Raw genomic sequence first — 17,463 nt, 5'->3', positions numbered from 1 at the left:
TTTTTATTTTTTTCCATGTGTACAGGGGCAACGCACTGTATTGAATATGTAAGGTCATATCTATGTGGGTTTGATTACAGAAACTAATAAAGTAATAAAAAAACTAATAAGGTATTCTCTAAATAATGAAAAAAAGAATAAGACTATAAGAGCAAGATGCAATTTAAATATGTTCAGGGACCATTTTCATCCCCAGAATTAAGGATTATTTTAATGTTACATCATTGCCTTTTCTCTTTTACTTTCATTTTTAATTCCATGTGTACAGGGGCAACGCACTGTATTGAATATGTAAGGTCATATCTATGTGGGTTTGATTACAGAAACTAATAAAGTATTCTCTAAATAATGAAAAAAATAAGATAAGACTACAAGAGCAAGAAGCAATTTAAATATGTTCAGGGACCATTTTCATCCCCAGAATTAAGGATTATTTTAATGTTACATCATTGCCTTTTCTCTTTTACTTTCATTTTTAGTTTTATTTTAGGATTCCCTATTTTTAATGTTCATACAGAGATTTCTTTAACTGAAATACCGAATAGTTTCTTTGGTGTGAAAAACTATAATAGTACACAGGATCCTAATGAGATAATTAATAATGTGAAATAGGAAGTAAAGGGCTAAAGGTGTAGGGAGAGTGGGAAGGGTGGGGGAAAGGTAATAAGGGAGAGGAAAAAACTATGAGAAACTGAAAAAATGGAAATAAAGTGTTTGTAAATGTGGAGGGGAAGAGGGGGTGAAGGGAGGGCAGGGACAAGGGGAAAAAATGAGAATCAAGACCTATTATGTAAAGGTACAGAATCCCAATGATGAATGTAACTGTATTGTACACCTAGATTGTACCAATAAACTCAATTAAAAGAAAAAAAAACCTCAAAACCAAAAACACTTCACCAACAGGAAATTTTTAAATATAGTTTTTATTCTTGTCTTACCTACAATGAAAAAGCCCTCATACCACCAAAACAATTTGGGAAACACTGAACTCAACAGCCTGATGATTATTTTTCTAGACAACTGCTGGATTATACTGCTTTTTAAAAAATAACTAAGATATATTTTTATTATTTTATTCTTCTTAAAAGTAGCAATAACCCCTCTCACATTATCATAAAAAATCTAAAATATCTCTTAATAGTTCCAACTGTCTATTTGGTCTAAATGTTTGATCATTAACATTTTCCAGAAATAAGTGCACTTCTAAGAGAAAATAAACTTTAAATAAATCAGCAAATGATCATGGTTGTAGCAAAACAGTCATTTTGAATGTTCTGAATTTTTAACAACTCAGAGAGAATGCTTCTAGTAGCAAGGGATCACTATGAATTAAAATCTCAATCAATAATGTATTTGTAGCCCATCAAAAGATAGAGACTGTTTCTTTTACCAGTAGAGGCTGATTGTCTAAAGAGGTTCTCTACACTAAAACACCAAAAGTAAGCATACTTAAAAGATTTTAAAATTTACAAATTTATACAAAGATATGCAAGGGTTTGAAAACAAAAGTATGCTGTCATGGAAAAAAATGAAACCCTATCTTAAGCCTCAGGAAAACACTTCTGATATTTCACATTTAGTATTTTTCCATTAAACTAGCTTATTAGATCAGCTATATATTTCATTTAGAAGTGGCTGGTTTAAAAGCAATTCTATATTTCCAGATAGCACAATGTTTTAATACATTTAAAGATTTAAAGCTATGGTAATAAATGCATAAAAGAAAAATATAATTTGCTTTAATATAAAAGTTTTTAATAAAAAGTCTACATTAAATCAGGAAACCAAAAAATCTGAATTATACAAGCTCTCTACATACTTAGAAAAACAAAAACACAGTTTATATTAAAACTTTTTAAATTTAAGAGTCTAATTTCAAGAAAATGTCAACATGCCCAGCTGATTAGATAGGGTTTTATTTTTTAAATTAAATCATTCACCTGAAATATGGGAAATGTATAACTGAGATAAGTAAACCTTAAGGATGCTTTGCAAATCACATAGTTAATATGCATTAAAAATCAAATCTTAGCTTCCAAAGGGCAGTCTTACACTGCTTTCAGATAGGCACTTAAGAAACGCTTTTGATGAGGAGAAATCCCTCAAGATGTGGACCACTCTATGAACTCCAAGGAAGGATTAGACTAAACAAAGTTCCCAAAGTGTCCCTCCCACTGCCAAAAAATTATACCCATTCCCAAGTTCTTTCTGATAACCACAAAGGAAATGAAACTAAAATGCCCCATTCTTATGCAATTAAAAAGTAAATGGGTAATTCAGCTTCTATACACTAATCTCAAGCACTCAGTCCACCTAAATTAATATTTTCTATATCAGAATAGCTATTGCACTTGAACTAGAGAATGCTGCACTTTCTTCATATCTTACCTATTCATTATCACCACTAGCAAAACAGTCCTGTTGTAAAAGACAAAGTAAATTTACATAAAAGTCATTTTTAATGTGTCCAATAGCCAGGGACCTCTACTAATTAAAATCCCTTTAAACAGGGGATGAGCTGGAGCAAGAAAATCTCATAAACCCCAGCAGGCATTAAAAATTTTCTTTTTCTAATAAAAAGTAGTTAAGGTTAGTCAAATTGAGATAATCCCAGAGTTTTCCTAGCTCCTTCTAAATACATACCCACATGATCCAGACTAGGAAAATGGAGATGAGCCAGTAGATCAACAAAGTAAGGACTCAACAAATGCTTGAAGCAATCGAAAGGAGAGGATGCCCTGTGGCCTCACTGATATACCATGGTGTCACCAAGTGCAGCATTTATAAAAGCTTCTGCAGCACTACCCCATGCTCCTAGGTAATCCTCCCCATAGAAAGACACTGCTACAAATAAACAATCATTGTAGGTTTTGATCATAGACCACTTGTAATTCTAGTGATTAACAAACAGTTCAGATACAAATTAGGTCATTCTTCAATAAACTAAAATTCCTCAACAGGATATTACGAAGTCCAAATCTTGGAAAGTTGTTTTAGAATTAAAATGTTGAGCAAGAAATGAGAATTTCTTGGGGAAATACCCAAAGACTTTGGGGCTGACATTATCCCCCCATGTCCCTAATCATGCCCCCTGGCCTGCACGGACCTTCTTAATTTCATTGATACCAACCACAGCGATGCAGCTGTGACTGCGCTGCCTAGAGAGGCAGATGACCCTCCATCAAAGATCTATCACGTCTGGACACAGACTTCCCCCAGGAAAGTGCAGTTCCACCTGCTGTGAACCTCTGCTTTGTCCAGGATCTTTGGTACATTTGGAGCAGAAGAAAATAATAGCACAATAATACCAGTACTATCAAAGGAAAATTTTTCACCAAAAGGAAGAAAAACCAACTAGGCATGATATATAACAACTTTCTAGAAACCAAAGTAAATAGTTCTTTGTTCTTACAAATCTATTTACATGATCAGAAGTTTGACATTTTAAAAAATAGCTTAATAAAAATACACTCGGTTCTAAAAGCAGCCTTTGTGGTAATTTCTGAAATTCAACTCAAACTCACCATAATCAAATTAAAATAATGTCATGTCTTCTTGTTTAAAAAAATCGTCCGCATGAGTCCTTACTACATTTTATGTAATACAGTACCTCTCCCTATGAGTGCACAGACTTAGTATATCATTGGTATTTCTGAATGCAAAGTAAAAACCTCAATGGAAACTTTTCATTCCCTATTATGCAGTTTGTATAGTAAGTTGATGATAAATTCTATCTTTAAAGAACCAGTGCATTTCTTTTTTAATTTCTTAAAAGCATTACAGAAATTGTCTTCAGATATGTTCTACAGGTGTCCAAACCAATAGGGTAAATGTTCTAACACCAGCTGTGGAAGATGGCTTTTACTGATGTATCTAGACCCATAAGATCTGCAGAGAAACAGCAGTGCTGCCTACAGCTGGCCAATGCTGCATGAGATGGCTGTGTCTCTCCCGAGTCCCAGTCCAAAGCAAGAGCACACACAGGTGGGATGGACCTCACTACGCAGGCAGGTGGGGTAGTCAGACGGGGATGTACATTCCTTTTATTCCAGTACCTTCATATGATAAAGTTAACAAAAATAATAAATTAAAAAAAAATCCAGCTGGCACTGCCAACCCATTCCTGTAGTACTTAGAAACCCTAGTTCTACAGAATTTCCTCTGTCGCCAGTGAGCACCGCCATCCTCAGGAGACTTCAGGTCTGGAGATCTGCGCTGAGCAGGCCTGGCGTGCAGCTACCTGAGTGCTCATGGTTGTGGGTGCTGTGGAGCTCGCTCACAATTTCCCAGCCTTCGTGTAAGTGGGGATGGAGCCACGCTGAGTCAGCCCTTCAAACCTCTTGTAGGTGTAATTGAGAAAAACCCAGTCTTTGGATTTGTAGTCTGGTTCTGTAGCATTTGGCACTAGATAGATAGAAAAATTAACCAAGAGCAAATCTCATTAGTGTAATGACATCTTCACAGACTTTTAGTAGCTTGGGTCACAATATAGAACTGTCTTACCTGGCTGTAAGATGTCAGACTCAGGGAAGTCATCGAAATTTGAAGTATCATCAATGCTTTTGATTTCTATAGGGATTGCTGCTGGCCTTTCCCTATAAAAAGGTATTGAACAACCATGGTAAACTCAATTTTTCAACAAATCTTGCAAGTTCTTCATGTTATTTTATAGATAACAGAAAGGCCAAGGACATTTGTTGTAGATTTGAGAATAGTTAAGTGGATTTCAAAATAGTTAAGTGTAATTTTTTACTGAAATGATTTCATTTACTTGGGTTTTTCAGAGTTTTGTGCCAAGACCTTCTCACACTACTTTTTAAGTGGAAAAACAAGACCTAATGATAGGAAAAGTAAGACAAAAGAGATTTTACTAAAAAGACTATATAAAGTATGAAAGATACTGCCAGGACTGGATCCTATGTCGTTAGGGCTAAGTGATTTAGGACTAGAACTGTTCTAAGAGAAGATTTAGAAATCCATATCTCTTAAGTGAATAAATTGGATGCACATGTTAAAATACATTGTTTCTCTGGTGTGAGAAAGTGGAAATAAGGACCGAAATACATAATGGATGTGGGGAAATGGGAAGAAAGTGTTCAAAAGGGAAGGGGAACAAGGAAGAAGGAGAGAGAAAGGATGGAAAGGACAAGAAAAACAGTGAAAATGGAAGGAAAAATGGAAAAGCTTCTATACATAGGGAGAGGATGGAGGTTGATGATTTCTTTTAAAAATCCAGTCATTTGGGAAAGTGAGGGCACAAAGGATGAAATCTAAACAAAGAAGCTTCTCAGTCATACATTTTAAGAAAATCAAGAACATTAGGTTTAAACAAATCAGTCATGAAAATGATTATGTTGACAACACTAAGCCATACAAACAATTAAAAGAAGCTGCAGTTTTGCTTTTTCAGTCAATACTGAATGGATTTACTACATTCACCAAATTATGTAAAAGCATATATTATATGTATTCTTACCAGAATTATCCCAACTTACTTACACATATTATACTAACTTAATAAAGAAAGAGCCATAGAGCTTAGACCTCTGAGATCGAACCTTTCTTGTTATTAACTAGCACTATGAACTTAGGCAAAATCCCTGCTATGTCAGTCTCCTCATTATGAAACCAAGAGACAGAACTGGTAGTCTCTTAAGCATCCTTCCAACTATACAAAGGATTATCAGCCAGGTGTGGTGGTAAAAGCCTGTAATCCCAGCATTCTGGGAGGCTGAGGCAGGAGGATCTCAAATTAGAGCCCAGTTTGGGCAAATTACTGATACTGTCTCAAAAAGTAAAAAGGGCAAGGGATGTAGCTTAGTGCAAAGGCACTGGGTTCAACCTTTAGTACCACAAAAAGAAAAAAAAAAGAGAGGAGGGGATCAGACTTCTCAATGAGACGATGTATGCATAGTAGCAGTTAAGAGTCAGGGCTTCAAGGCCTGTGGTGTAGCTCAGTGTTAGGGCATGTGCAAGGCACCAGGTTCAATTTCCACCACAAAATACACATAAAAAAGGATTAAGATTCCAGATTCACACTGCCTGAGTCATACCAACTCTTTCATTTACTTAGCTGTGGCCCTCTAGGCAAATTACAACGGTGTATCAGTTCGCAAACTTGACTCTTTCCACAATTCTGACAGCAAACTGAGATGGACGAACACTAAGTCAAATTCAGTGATTAGGTTCAATGTTGACCTAATGGGGAAATTTGAATCAGTTCTCGTTTAGTTCAATTTATGACCAACAATCATGGAGAAATGAGTTCAAGAACCAAGGTACCACTGCACTTCTCCCTGCCTTACATTTCCTCATCTGTGAAACAGTTTCTAGTTCATAGGGTGTATCATGAGGATAAGAGAAGAAATGCAAGGTAAGTACTTACAGAAGGGCTGGACATACAAGCAATGATCAAAATATCACAGCTATCTTAACAGTGGGAATTGGAGTGGGATCTCCAAGGAGGTCTACACCAAGGAAGTGATAGGAACTCTTCAGGAGTGGCAAGGCCTCAGGGCAGGGGCAGAGGCAAGAACAAGCCAGGGCAGAGTAGCATTCCAGTGGGAATGAGAAACAAACGAAAGAACTCTGAGATGTGACCGGTGCAGGTGCGGCAAGACTCCCTGCAGGGCCATCAAGGGCAAAGTGAAGGACGGAACAAGGAGCCATCAGACAGCTATTTCCCAAGTGCTCTATGCAGAACACTGGACTACAGTAGGCAGTGTGGCCAAAAACTGAAAAGAAGCCCAAAGCTCACAATTAACAATGATAAGCAATTCTTAAATGTTGCTTTACTGGGGCTGGGGATTTAGCTCAGTGGCCTGCCTTGCAAGCGCAAGGACCCGAGTTCAATCCCCAGTACCAAACAAACAAACAAACAAACAAAATGTTGCTTTACTATTAGCCCAAGATGAGTCATTTTGCTGTATCCAATAGTCTCACTCATATCATCTGAAGAACACTGCCTAAAAGGCACTACCTCTCATGTGTGATCTAACAGAATTAATGGTGAAGTAACTGTTAACACTGGATGCTACTCTACTGCAGCCTCTCCATTGCAAGCCTGGAAACATACCTTATGTGCCCCCAGTCTACACCTTCAAAAAAGGGATGGCCTTTTATTTCTTCTACTCCACTATTCCCAATCCTATTTTCAGAATCAATACAAAATCTAAACAAGGAAAGAAGGAAACAAATTAACATACACAAATCACACCCATCCAGACTCTAGTCACATCATTTCAAATGTTTTATCTTTTCAAAGCATTGCAATATTTTTCTGTTTACTGATCATAACTGTATTCATTGTGGAAAAAGTAGAAAATCAAAGTCATCACTAATTACATTATTTAGGAATAGTTACTATAAATATTTTGAACCTATCTCCTAATTTCTTGACTATTTCAGCACTATTTTTTTCACTCAATACACTGAGAAAATTTCCCAGAGCTATTAAATATTTTCCTACAAATTAATTTTCTAAAATTAGTATCTGGAGATATTATAATTCATCTAGCCATTCCAACATTGTTTAACAGTTAGATGGTTTCCAGTTTTTACAACTAAAATACTACTATGATAAACATACTAAATCATTATACATATCTGATTATCTGCACAAGCAAAATTCCTACATGCAGAAGTGCTGGTCACAGGTCATATCCACTTTAAATATTTTCTGTGATATGCTGCCAATCAGCTGTCCTAATTTAAATTCCTTCAGACCACTCACAACCGCACCAAAACACTACACTCAGCTGGGAAACACAATGCAGTCTCCTGCCCAGATGATTTCTTAAACAGAGTTCCATGACAGGACTTCCTGCTATAACAGATTTATTTTCCCTTTTTCCTTTAATGGGACTGAGTTACTGTAGTCCAATAAAAGTGACATTTTGCATTTACTTTACATCAGTACCTGAAATGATACCAGGTCTTTTCCCTCTTTTTAACTGTTTTTTCCTTGCAAATTTCCTTTTTAGGAGTTTACATTTTTAAAACACCTTTCTTTATTAAACTTTATTAAAGACCATACATATGAGTGCTATTTTTGCTCTCCTCACAAAAATGAAATGGTTCAGTTAGGTACTTTTCAAGTTCTGAGATACCCTGCATTTCTCGGAAATTTAACCACTAACCTGAGAATTAAGTCCTTGGCTTTCTCAGAAATAGGTACTTCTGGAGGAAATACTAGAGTTTCTTTCCAGTTCATCACTTTTCTGTATGTTTCCTGAGGAGTTTCAGAGCAAAAAGGTGGATAGCCTACATATCAGGGAAAAATAAACGCTTTATTGTCATTTGTGACTGATCAAATTATACCTACTAAATATGTGCCATAGAAACTAAGCAACCCTGCATGCTCTATTTAATAGTAAAATAATCCCACCATTTATCAATTTACAACAAAATTGCTAATAAAGTCAATAAAACAAAGGACTGCCCCACAATATGGATGCATGGCAGCTGAGGTTCAACACCTCCCTTGCTGCAATAGAACCCCTGGGGAACTTGTTGGTATTTATCATATTCAACACTGAGAAATGTTAACAGTAAGGCTTAAAATAGCTCAGCTATTTTAGGCCTTGATGTCTGTAATATGTTATTTATTATGTACATAAGTTAATGACATACCTATTAGCAATTCATACAGTGTACTTATTATGTATATAAGTTAAGGACAGGACATACCTATTAGCATTTCATACATAATAACTCCCAGGGACCACCAGTCACATAGTTTGTTGTAACCAGTCTGCATGAAGACTTCTGGAGCAATGTAATCTGGCGTCCCAACTGTGGAATATGCCTACAAGGGACAGTCTGTCAAGCCAGTATCTTTAACATTTTTTAAAAGGTGAACATCATTTACTACTGGGAAACACAATATATACATGTAATCCTTTTTTGCATGTTCATCATGTGACAGGTATTGAATCAGATAATATGTTCAAGAATACATGATTTCTGCCCATAAGAAACTCTAAGTCATTCGTTGAAGTCCTCTCTGCTCCCTTTGAAAATAACATTAGACAGGGTGCCTGATGGCCAAGAGGACAAGAACCTGTGCGCAAGTCTTCATTGGGCACAGCCTATAGACAGAGGTACACAATTTCCTTGCCATAGTTTTAAGCAGTGTTCACTGATTTTGCTGTTACAAATAGGGAAAACTGCAATTATTTTCTCAACTGTAAAATCTGATCTAAAGTGAAACTTAGAAGCAGAATGAAGTTTTTCTCCTTAATACATAAATAAATTTTAATACACACAGTAAATAAATTTTATAAACACTAAAATGTTTTGCAAGTATAGAAAGCCTGCTGTTTCTTGGGCTAAGGAAAGAATGAGCTCAGTATTGAGCTCAGGTTGTTTATTTGGTTTTAGAGGGTGTCAGACTATTATTTTTCAGCCTACTTAATTCCTTGAGAGAACGGTAAATTAGTGTCCCTTTTCATCACTTGGCTAAAGTACATAAATACTTATAAGATGTCCATCCACTCCGAGCACTGTATGCAAGACTAGGAAAACAAAGTCAAAAGGTACATTCCTAATCTTAAGAATGCTCATGGTCCTGATAAACAAGTTAAAGGGAAAGAAGAAATAGCAAAAAGAATTTCTATAATTTCTAATAGAAAGGGAAATAGCACGGGGTTAAAAACAGTTAGTGTGACTCCGCATTAATGGAGTAATTAAGTTTACTTGTCTAAAGTTTTATGTCTATTTTATTATAATATTACTGACATTCTAACTTCCTCTTTACTTGGTCAGCAAAGAAGTTCCCAAAACTCACTGCTTTACTTATTGGCTGGTATTTGCTACAGTAGGATTTATACCACAGGCACAAAAAATGGAAACTAGAAATCACAAGCCATTCTTTACAGTTAGGTTCATCTCAGTGAGTTATATTTAAAGTGCTACTTACCAATAAACAGAGATTACTTACAGCATATTACTTATATAGTCTATTACTTACAGATATGCTCAGTAAAGTACTCTAAAGTTAAATCATACAGTAAAAACTGACACTTTGCTTTATAGGTAAGGCAAGCATAAAGAGAAAGTAAGAATATGGTATGATTTCAGAACATGCAGTCACATCTATGTAAAACAAAGGCGAGACTTCAGGACCAAAACAAATTCCTTTTGTAGAAAGTGACGGGCTCACCAGCTGCCTCCTGTTCTTCTTCCAGGTTTCTGCTTTCCTCTTTGAGTTCATGTTCTGAAATGCTAATTTCAATAAGATAAAATGATAAGCATGAGGGAAGAAATCACCAGAAGACACACATATCCATCTGAAGAAGCACATGAGTAAATCTAGAGAATGGGGACAGGGTGGGAGAGAATCTTCAGTTTTTAACAGCACTGAACTAAACAAACTATAATATTTAAGTAAGGGAAAGAAATAGCAAACTTACAGAAGTCACTTGGTGGGTTGTGAGTGAGGTTTCTGTAGAATTCAGTTCTGTGAGCTTTCTTTAATCCCGTGCATAAACCAAAATCAGATAATTTTACATGTCCCTAAAAAAATTATAGTAAAATCAGATTATTTAAATTTTGAAAACCAAAACCTTATTACAAACTCCTCTTCCAAATCCAACTTTTATAAAAATTCTTACCTTGGAATTTATATAGGTAAAAATGTAAAATTATACATATTTTAGGGTAATGATTTGGAATAGTAGAAAATGCAGGGAGATAACCAGACAGCCACCTCCCACGTACTTCTATTCCAGTGTCCTCTCCCACAGTACTATTCCATAAAATACTGTAGTTTAGCAATAAATGTGAGTTGTAGTTGCCCATTTCCAATCATAAAGTCAGCTCTATTACTCTATTTTTAAAAAAATAACAATTCAGTAGTTCATTCACATGCCTTGGCATCCAATAACAGGTTGTCTGGCTTAATATCTCGGTGGATGAAACCCAACTGGTGTATTGCATCTATGGCCAGAACAGTCTCTGAAATGTAGAACTGCGTTTCCTCTTCTGTCAAGGTATCCTTCTTCATTAACAAGGTCATCATGTCACCTACGTAAGAAAGCATCATATTACTGAAAGTGCTCCCAAGGCGAGAGTACTTTGCACAAATCTTCTTTATATTTGTGAAACAAATGATTGATTTGGCAAGTTATGATCCACCCAATGTATCTCTAACCATCTCTGAGGCTAGATAAAACTGAATTGTCATTGCATAAGCAAAAGTTTTGTGACATGACAGCTTTAAGATACAGAGTAAGTGAAATCAAATCAGGGCTGAGCTGACACTGCAGTAATAACCCACCATTCAGCATCCAGAATCAGCCTGCTGAAGATAACAGGTCAAAATGTGCAAAATGATAAGAACAAACACAGATCTATTCTTTTAAATTTCACAAATAGTCCGAGCACATTTGGCTGGCAAAAATAGGACACATTAGCCCACCAAAAAAGTCATTTCTAGACATTCTTTCATTTCAGGAAATTTTTTGCCTTTTTAAAGGAGACAAATAGTAAGTAGTTTTAACTACACTGGTGAGCTTAAAACACAGAATTGACAACTGATAACAATTTCTCATATTCACTTTGATTCCTTTAAAAAAAATTCCCATTCTATTTCCTTTTCCCCTAGCCCTGTTCCCATTCTATTTCCCTTTGCCTCTTAGATGACCAATGATGACTAGATTTGGCTTGGTGTGTGTCTTTCTAGCTTATTTTTATATAGCTTATATATTTTTTTGTATAGCTTATATTTTTCTAGCATACACACACACACACATCTGAAAACTTACAGGTTTTTGTGTATTTTAAAAATCATATAAATAGTATCAAGCTGTGTGCTTCTGTGTGATTCTGCAGTGTGCTTCACCTCACTCCAGTCTGTCTCTGAGCCAGCTATGTATCTTGTGACTTGTAACTACTGTAGAGCACTTCATACTGGTGGGCATTGGTCTACATCATTCTCCACTATCTGTCAGTACTGCCACAAGCATCATCTCACAGCTCTTGTGCCCATGAGGAGTGCCTCCAGGGAACACCGCTGGCCAGGCAGGTGCAGGAGCACAGGACACATGCTGTTCAGCCTCATGGGACAGCTCCATAGTGGACTCCATGAAAGCTAAGATCTGTCTACAAGAGGCCAGTGTCTCCCCATCCCCTAATCAATACTCAGAATCATCACACTAGGGATTTGAGAATCTGAGGAGTGTGAAATGTTATCTCAATCTTTTTTTGATTTACATTTCCCTGAGTATCAATGAAATTGAACATTGTCCATCACATGTTCTGTTCTTGGTAGCACTGAAGACTGAATACAAGGGTGCTGCACCACTGAGCTACATCTCTGGCCCTTTTTATTTTTTTTATTGTATTAAGTTGCTCGTGCTGGCCTTGAACCTTCAATCCTCCTGAGTAGCTGGAGGATTATTATAGGAGGATTATAGGTATGTCCTACTATGCTTGGCTAATTGGCTATTGTTTTTCACACTTACACACAGTCTAACTGGTTACAGTAAACTCAGAATAGCAGCATTTGAAATATGCCATACTAATCACTCCTTCAAGATAATCTGGGCATTATTATGGAAATAAACACCAAAAAATTGTGTAAAAACTCAGAGCTAGAAATATAAATGTAAACCAAATCAACAGTTATGCTAGGTTAGTCTGTCACTGCTCTAATGTTTTCTTTTACCTCCGGGGAGAAATTCCATGATTAGATAAAGGTTCCTCTTATCCTGAAAACTGTAAAACATCTTCACCACCCAGGCACCATCTGCTTCTACCAAAATATCTCTTTCTGCTCGAATATGTGCCACCTAGATGAATATAATTTGAAAAAAATTATTGTAACACATTACACATCTTTCAAGCTCACCTCTTACAATTATTTATTCATAACAGGAAAGCTGGAGTTTCGTAAAAGATGTGAAACATAGCCATGTTCATATTCTCTTTAAATATGGAAAAAGGAAATAGTTTACTTTAGCTTATATATTTAGGATTGAAAAGTGCTGATTGATAGACATACTGCAGGAAGATGAGGTAGGATATGACTAGTCAGTCTATAAGGTTCCTAACCAGAGTCTCTTCCTAGTGAAAGTTCCTGGCTTCATTATATAAATCTGGGACCCCAGTATGAAGTTAAAAGTAATACATAATGCCCTGTAGATTAGCATAACAATGCCAACTTAGCTAAAAATAGCAAATTACTTTTAAATAATTAAACAAAGGGTCCAGTTTTGGTAGTTTTTAAAAGAAATAGGAACCTTTATAATAACTGCAGTGTTTTAAGTTACTGTTATAATGTAAACCTCTATAATATATACAAACATTAGATAAAACAAATTAACGCAAGTTTTTGAGGTTTTGGTACCACTTTGTCAGACACATAATTGCTGAGGATACTATGTGAACATTTTATAGTCTGGAAAATTTTATAAGCTGAATAATTTATGGGGTTGGCATAAATGGTTAGTTTTCAAAAGCTTTTGCATGAATACAGTTACATTTTCTTTCTTCAAAGATTAGTTAACAATATTTGATTTTACGCTTTGTTATTTTCACTGTACAACATTATGAACTCTGGCCAAAAGCACAAGAGCACATAGCCTTGGAAACCATTTCAGGATAACAAGATCTGATCTGCTTAGGGTATCACTTCTGGGATTACTATATTACTGCCTGGTGCAGTAAATGTTCTGAGATGAGAGCACAAGATGGAGGAGTAAGAACTTCCTTTCCGGCATTAAAACACTATAATCTCTCTGGATCTGTTTCATTAAGTGAAAAATGCTAACAAAAATTCTTTCCTATTGCTTTTTGCAATATATTTTAAGGTAGCAAACAACAAGCTCTGAACTTTTGGGGTTTACATCAGAAACTTGGCCTGATTGTTTCTAAATATCTTAAAGACAGACTGAGGGCATGTTTCCAAAATGGGATACAAAGACTGGCAAGGATGACACACAGTAATGTGGTACCAAACAGGTGCCAGTTAATTTTGTGGAGTGTTTAGCATCAGAATGTGATAAAATACCAGTGGCATGAGAATTAAGTAGAAAAGGCTTCCTAAAATGAAATTCAGTAGTGACAAATGTAGATTAATTTATGTTGCAGGGGAAACTTCAAAATGTAAAACCGAGAGCAGGCTGCATGCCCCAGGAAGACTGTTCCTGTACAGGAAAGAGCAGGGTCCAGAGGCCGCTCAGCCTCTTGTCAGGTATTCTACTCAAGATCAGGGACGTCCAACACAGCACAGTGCAAATTCTGAATGTGATTTTATTCTCAAGCAGCCACATAAAATGCAAAAAGAAGCACAAGATTAATTTTAATAATAGTTTATGCAACCAAATATATCCAAATATTATTTCAACATGTAATCAATATACAAATATTGATATTGTACATTTTGGGGCCTAAATTCTCATTTGCTGTTTACACTAAATTGATAGCATACCCTCATTCAGACTGACTACATTTCAAGAGCCTAACAGCCACATATGCTAGTAGCTAGACCATATCCTGCACTAACTGCTGCCTTTTGTCCTTCTCTAAAACCTCATGTAGGCTCTATCTATTTGATGGAGGACAAGCAAGGCTCTACTGACCTCCTTGTCTCTGAGGAGACTATCTTCACCCAGACCCGTATTGTGATCATTATCTAAAATTCTCTAATCCAACTCAATAGCTCAGCCTTCCTTTTCTTCAAAATCTTTTTCTTCTGGAATCAGAACAAAGTCTTTCATACTCTCACCTCTGAATGGTTCCTGTGCCCTTCTCCCCAAACCAAAGCCAGGGTGAAAACCACCCAAACACCACTTGGTTTCACTATGAATTCATGACTGTACATCTCATGGGCACTTCCCTAATAAGTCTGCTTTCCCACATTCCAAGATGCCCACTTCACAACTCTCTCCTTCAGTCTCCAACCAGCCACCCCTCCCTACTCCAAGCAGGAACATCGAACCTTTCCAATGCCAGGCCAATGCCCCCATTTTCTCTCCTTTTCCTTTGTTTTAGTAAGAGGGCTCCTGCTCTTGTCTTCCAGTATATTTCTGTAATTATCTCTTTTCTTTCCTTATCTTTTCCTTCCCACTTTCTAGCAGATTCTTCTGTCGGCACTGAAACAGCTATCTTTAAGGAACCTTCTCTTGACCTGAATTTTCACTTTACCAATCTATTCTTTCTGCTTCACATGAAAAAATTTATCTATAGCTACTTTCCCTACCTTTTGCTTTCCGTTCTCTTTTCCACCATTACAGTTAACCTCTTCCCTTCCAATTTAATGTAGCTGTCTTGCCAAGATATTCAGTCTCTGCCTTGTGAAATCCAATGGCCTGTCCTACTCTGTCTCGGCAGCACTTAATACAGCTGACTACTCACCTTCTCCTTTATAAACACTTTGTCTTCCACGATACCATGTTCTTCTCATTTCCCCGTCTAATTAAATGCTGTTTCTTGGTCACCTCTGCCTAGTGTTCCCAGAGCTTAGATCCAGGCCCTCTTTGCTACCTACACGTGTTTCCTATGGAATTTGATCCTGTCCCATTTCTCTCTCCTGATTTTCCCCTTCTCTTTACTCTTGCCCATCCTCGCCCATCCTCTGGCCCCCTAACAGTCTATCAGAGCAAATCCTGCTAACTGTGCCTTCAAATCGTAATTTTTTTTTTACACTCTTCTTCAACTTTACTGTTGTAACAAAGCATAAACCAAAATGACATCCTAGCTGTTAACCACATACACTGTATCCACTGGTCTCCCTACTTCAACTCTTGCTTTATCTACAAGTTGCAAAAAATTGATTCCACTTTGTAAGACATGATCAGACATATCACTACCCTGTTTAAACTGAAGAAAATTCCTCCAATGGCATCCCATGGCCCTAGATCATGGACTCTGAAGCCCAACAGGGACTGGCTGCTGCTCACTGGTCCACAGCATCTCTCACAGCTCCTCCCTCATTTAACTCCAGCCTCAATGGCCTACTTCCCTTTTGGAGCAGACTAAGATTATTCTTGGCTGAGGCCCCCATGTTGGCTCTTCAGACATTTGTTTCACAAGATCTCTGTCTGTCATTCTTTCTCATCATTCGGTCTCTCATCAGACATTCTCTCTTCAGAGGAATTTACCCTGATCTGTTCCTCCAAAATTCAGATCATATGCATCACCTTACCATTCTAAAAAATTTTCTGCAAACTACTTATCACTCACAACAATTTCAATAGCTGTCTATCTCCTCCACGGTAACAAAAGAACCAGGATCAGATCTGTCGTGTTAACCGCTGTGTTCCAAGGACCTACAACAACACTTGGTACCTGATACACTGTACTCACTAACAATATTAATGTTGAATAAAACAAAAAGTAAAATAATGCAGTGAAAACCCAAGTGGGTCACAGTAAATAAAAACCAATACTGTACGCTGCAATGACAAAGATAAAGCAATAAGCAACAGAGAACTGCCATCTCTATTTACTCACTCATCACTGAGTCCTTCACTAGAAGTTTCCATCTAGAGTCCTACAGAGGGTCCCCTCAGACTGAAATACAGGGAAAGCCATGACATATTACCACAGACATTTTCAGACACTACAGTCACCCGCAGATCTACATTAAGTCATAGGAAACTGAGAGCCTAGGTGTATAAAAAAAAAGTAATGAATAGACTTGGAAATACACAAAATTAGTAAATCCTCAGGAAACTAGTTTTGCTTATTTGATGTATGAGAAGACTGAGGGGTTCGCTGCTTGCCTCGCAAGTACAAGGTCCTGAGTTCAATCCCCAGTACAAAAAAAGAAAAAGACTGAGGGTGCTCAGGATTGCTCTTTATTTTCACTTATATCAGAAAAGAAAGTCCTTCAGAAAGTGTTTTGTTACAGAGTGAATGAGTCTCCTCAGACCACATGTGGTGCAGGGCCAGTGTGACTGTATCTGGAGATGGGGCTTCCAATAACTCAGGTTAAAAGGTGCTAAGGGTGAGATTAGTGTCCTCAAAAGAAAGACAGTTCTCATGTGAACATGTGTGCTCTCTCTCTGCCTGTACTCACCAAGGAAAGGCCATCTGCAAGTCAGGAAGAGGCCTCACCAGAAACCAAGCCCCTTCTTAGCATCACTCTAGGAGTCCAGCCCTCAGAACTATGAGAAAATGAGCTTCTGTCCTTTGAGCCACCCGGACATGGATTCTGTCATAGCGGACTAAGTAGGCTAACACATGGATTATGAATTTGGAGAAATTTCAAATATAAGAACTGAAAAACACTAAAATGGGCTACTAAAATTAATAGGAAGATAGATTTATTTCAAAATTTCAATATAAGAACTTATTCTCAAAGTTGGTCATGGATGTTCCTTTACATTATATACATAAGAAGGCCACATACCTGTTCTTTTTCAAGCATATCAGCCTTTCTCAGTATCTTCATTGCATAGATATGGCCTGTGTCTTTCTTCTGGACCAGCCTCACCTAGGATAAATATATACATTTTA

The 17,463-nt window shown here is 36.9% G+C and overlaps 1 protein-coding gene across 6 annotated transcripts in view; it reads right to left on the bottom strand.

Moving 5' to 3' along the window:
* Nucleotides 1–3,683: 3,683 nt before the first annotated feature.
* Nucleotides 3,684–17,463, bottom strand: part of Stk38l (serine/threonine kinase 38 like) — a 76,018-nt gene continuing 62,238 nt past the window's right edge. For all 6 annotated transcript variants that reach the window (XM_010615913.3, XM_010615908.3, XM_010615914.3 and 3 more), the window contains 10 exons: nt 17,357–17,440; nt 12,668–12,791; nt 10,871–11,025; nt 10,413–10,515; nt 10,163–10,224; nt 8,689–8,806; nt 8,139–8,262; nt 7,076–7,171; nt 4,504–4,595; nt 3,684–4,404 (listed from right to left, as the gene is read on the bottom strand). In XM_010615913.3, coding sequence (XP_010614215.1) covers nt 4,277–4,404; nt 4,504–4,595; nt 7,076–7,171; nt 8,139–8,262; nt 8,689–8,806; nt 10,163–10,224; nt 10,413–10,515; nt 10,871–11,025; nt 12,668–12,791; nt 17,357–17,440 — 1,086 coding nt within the window. In that variant the 3' untranslated portion in view covers nt 3,684–4,276. The remainder of the gene's footprint in view (nt 4,405–4,503; nt 4,596–7,075; nt 7,172–8,138; nt 8,263–8,688; nt 8,807–10,162; nt 10,225–10,412; nt 10,516–10,870; nt 11,026–12,667; nt 12,792–17,356; nt 17,441–17,463) is intronic.

Source organism: Fukomys damarensis, unplaced genomic scaffold, assembly GCF_012274545.1.
Source record: "Fukomys damarensis isolate Sample0158 unplaced genomic scaffold, DMR_v1.0_HiC HiC_scaffold_15, whole genome shotgun sequence".
Classification (NCBI taxonomy): Eukaryota; Metazoa; Chordata; class Mammalia; order Rodentia; family Bathyergidae; genus Fukomys; species Fukomys damarensis.
Note: the sequence above shows the minus strand (reverse complement) of the source record. Positions and strands in the feature narration are given on the sequence as shown.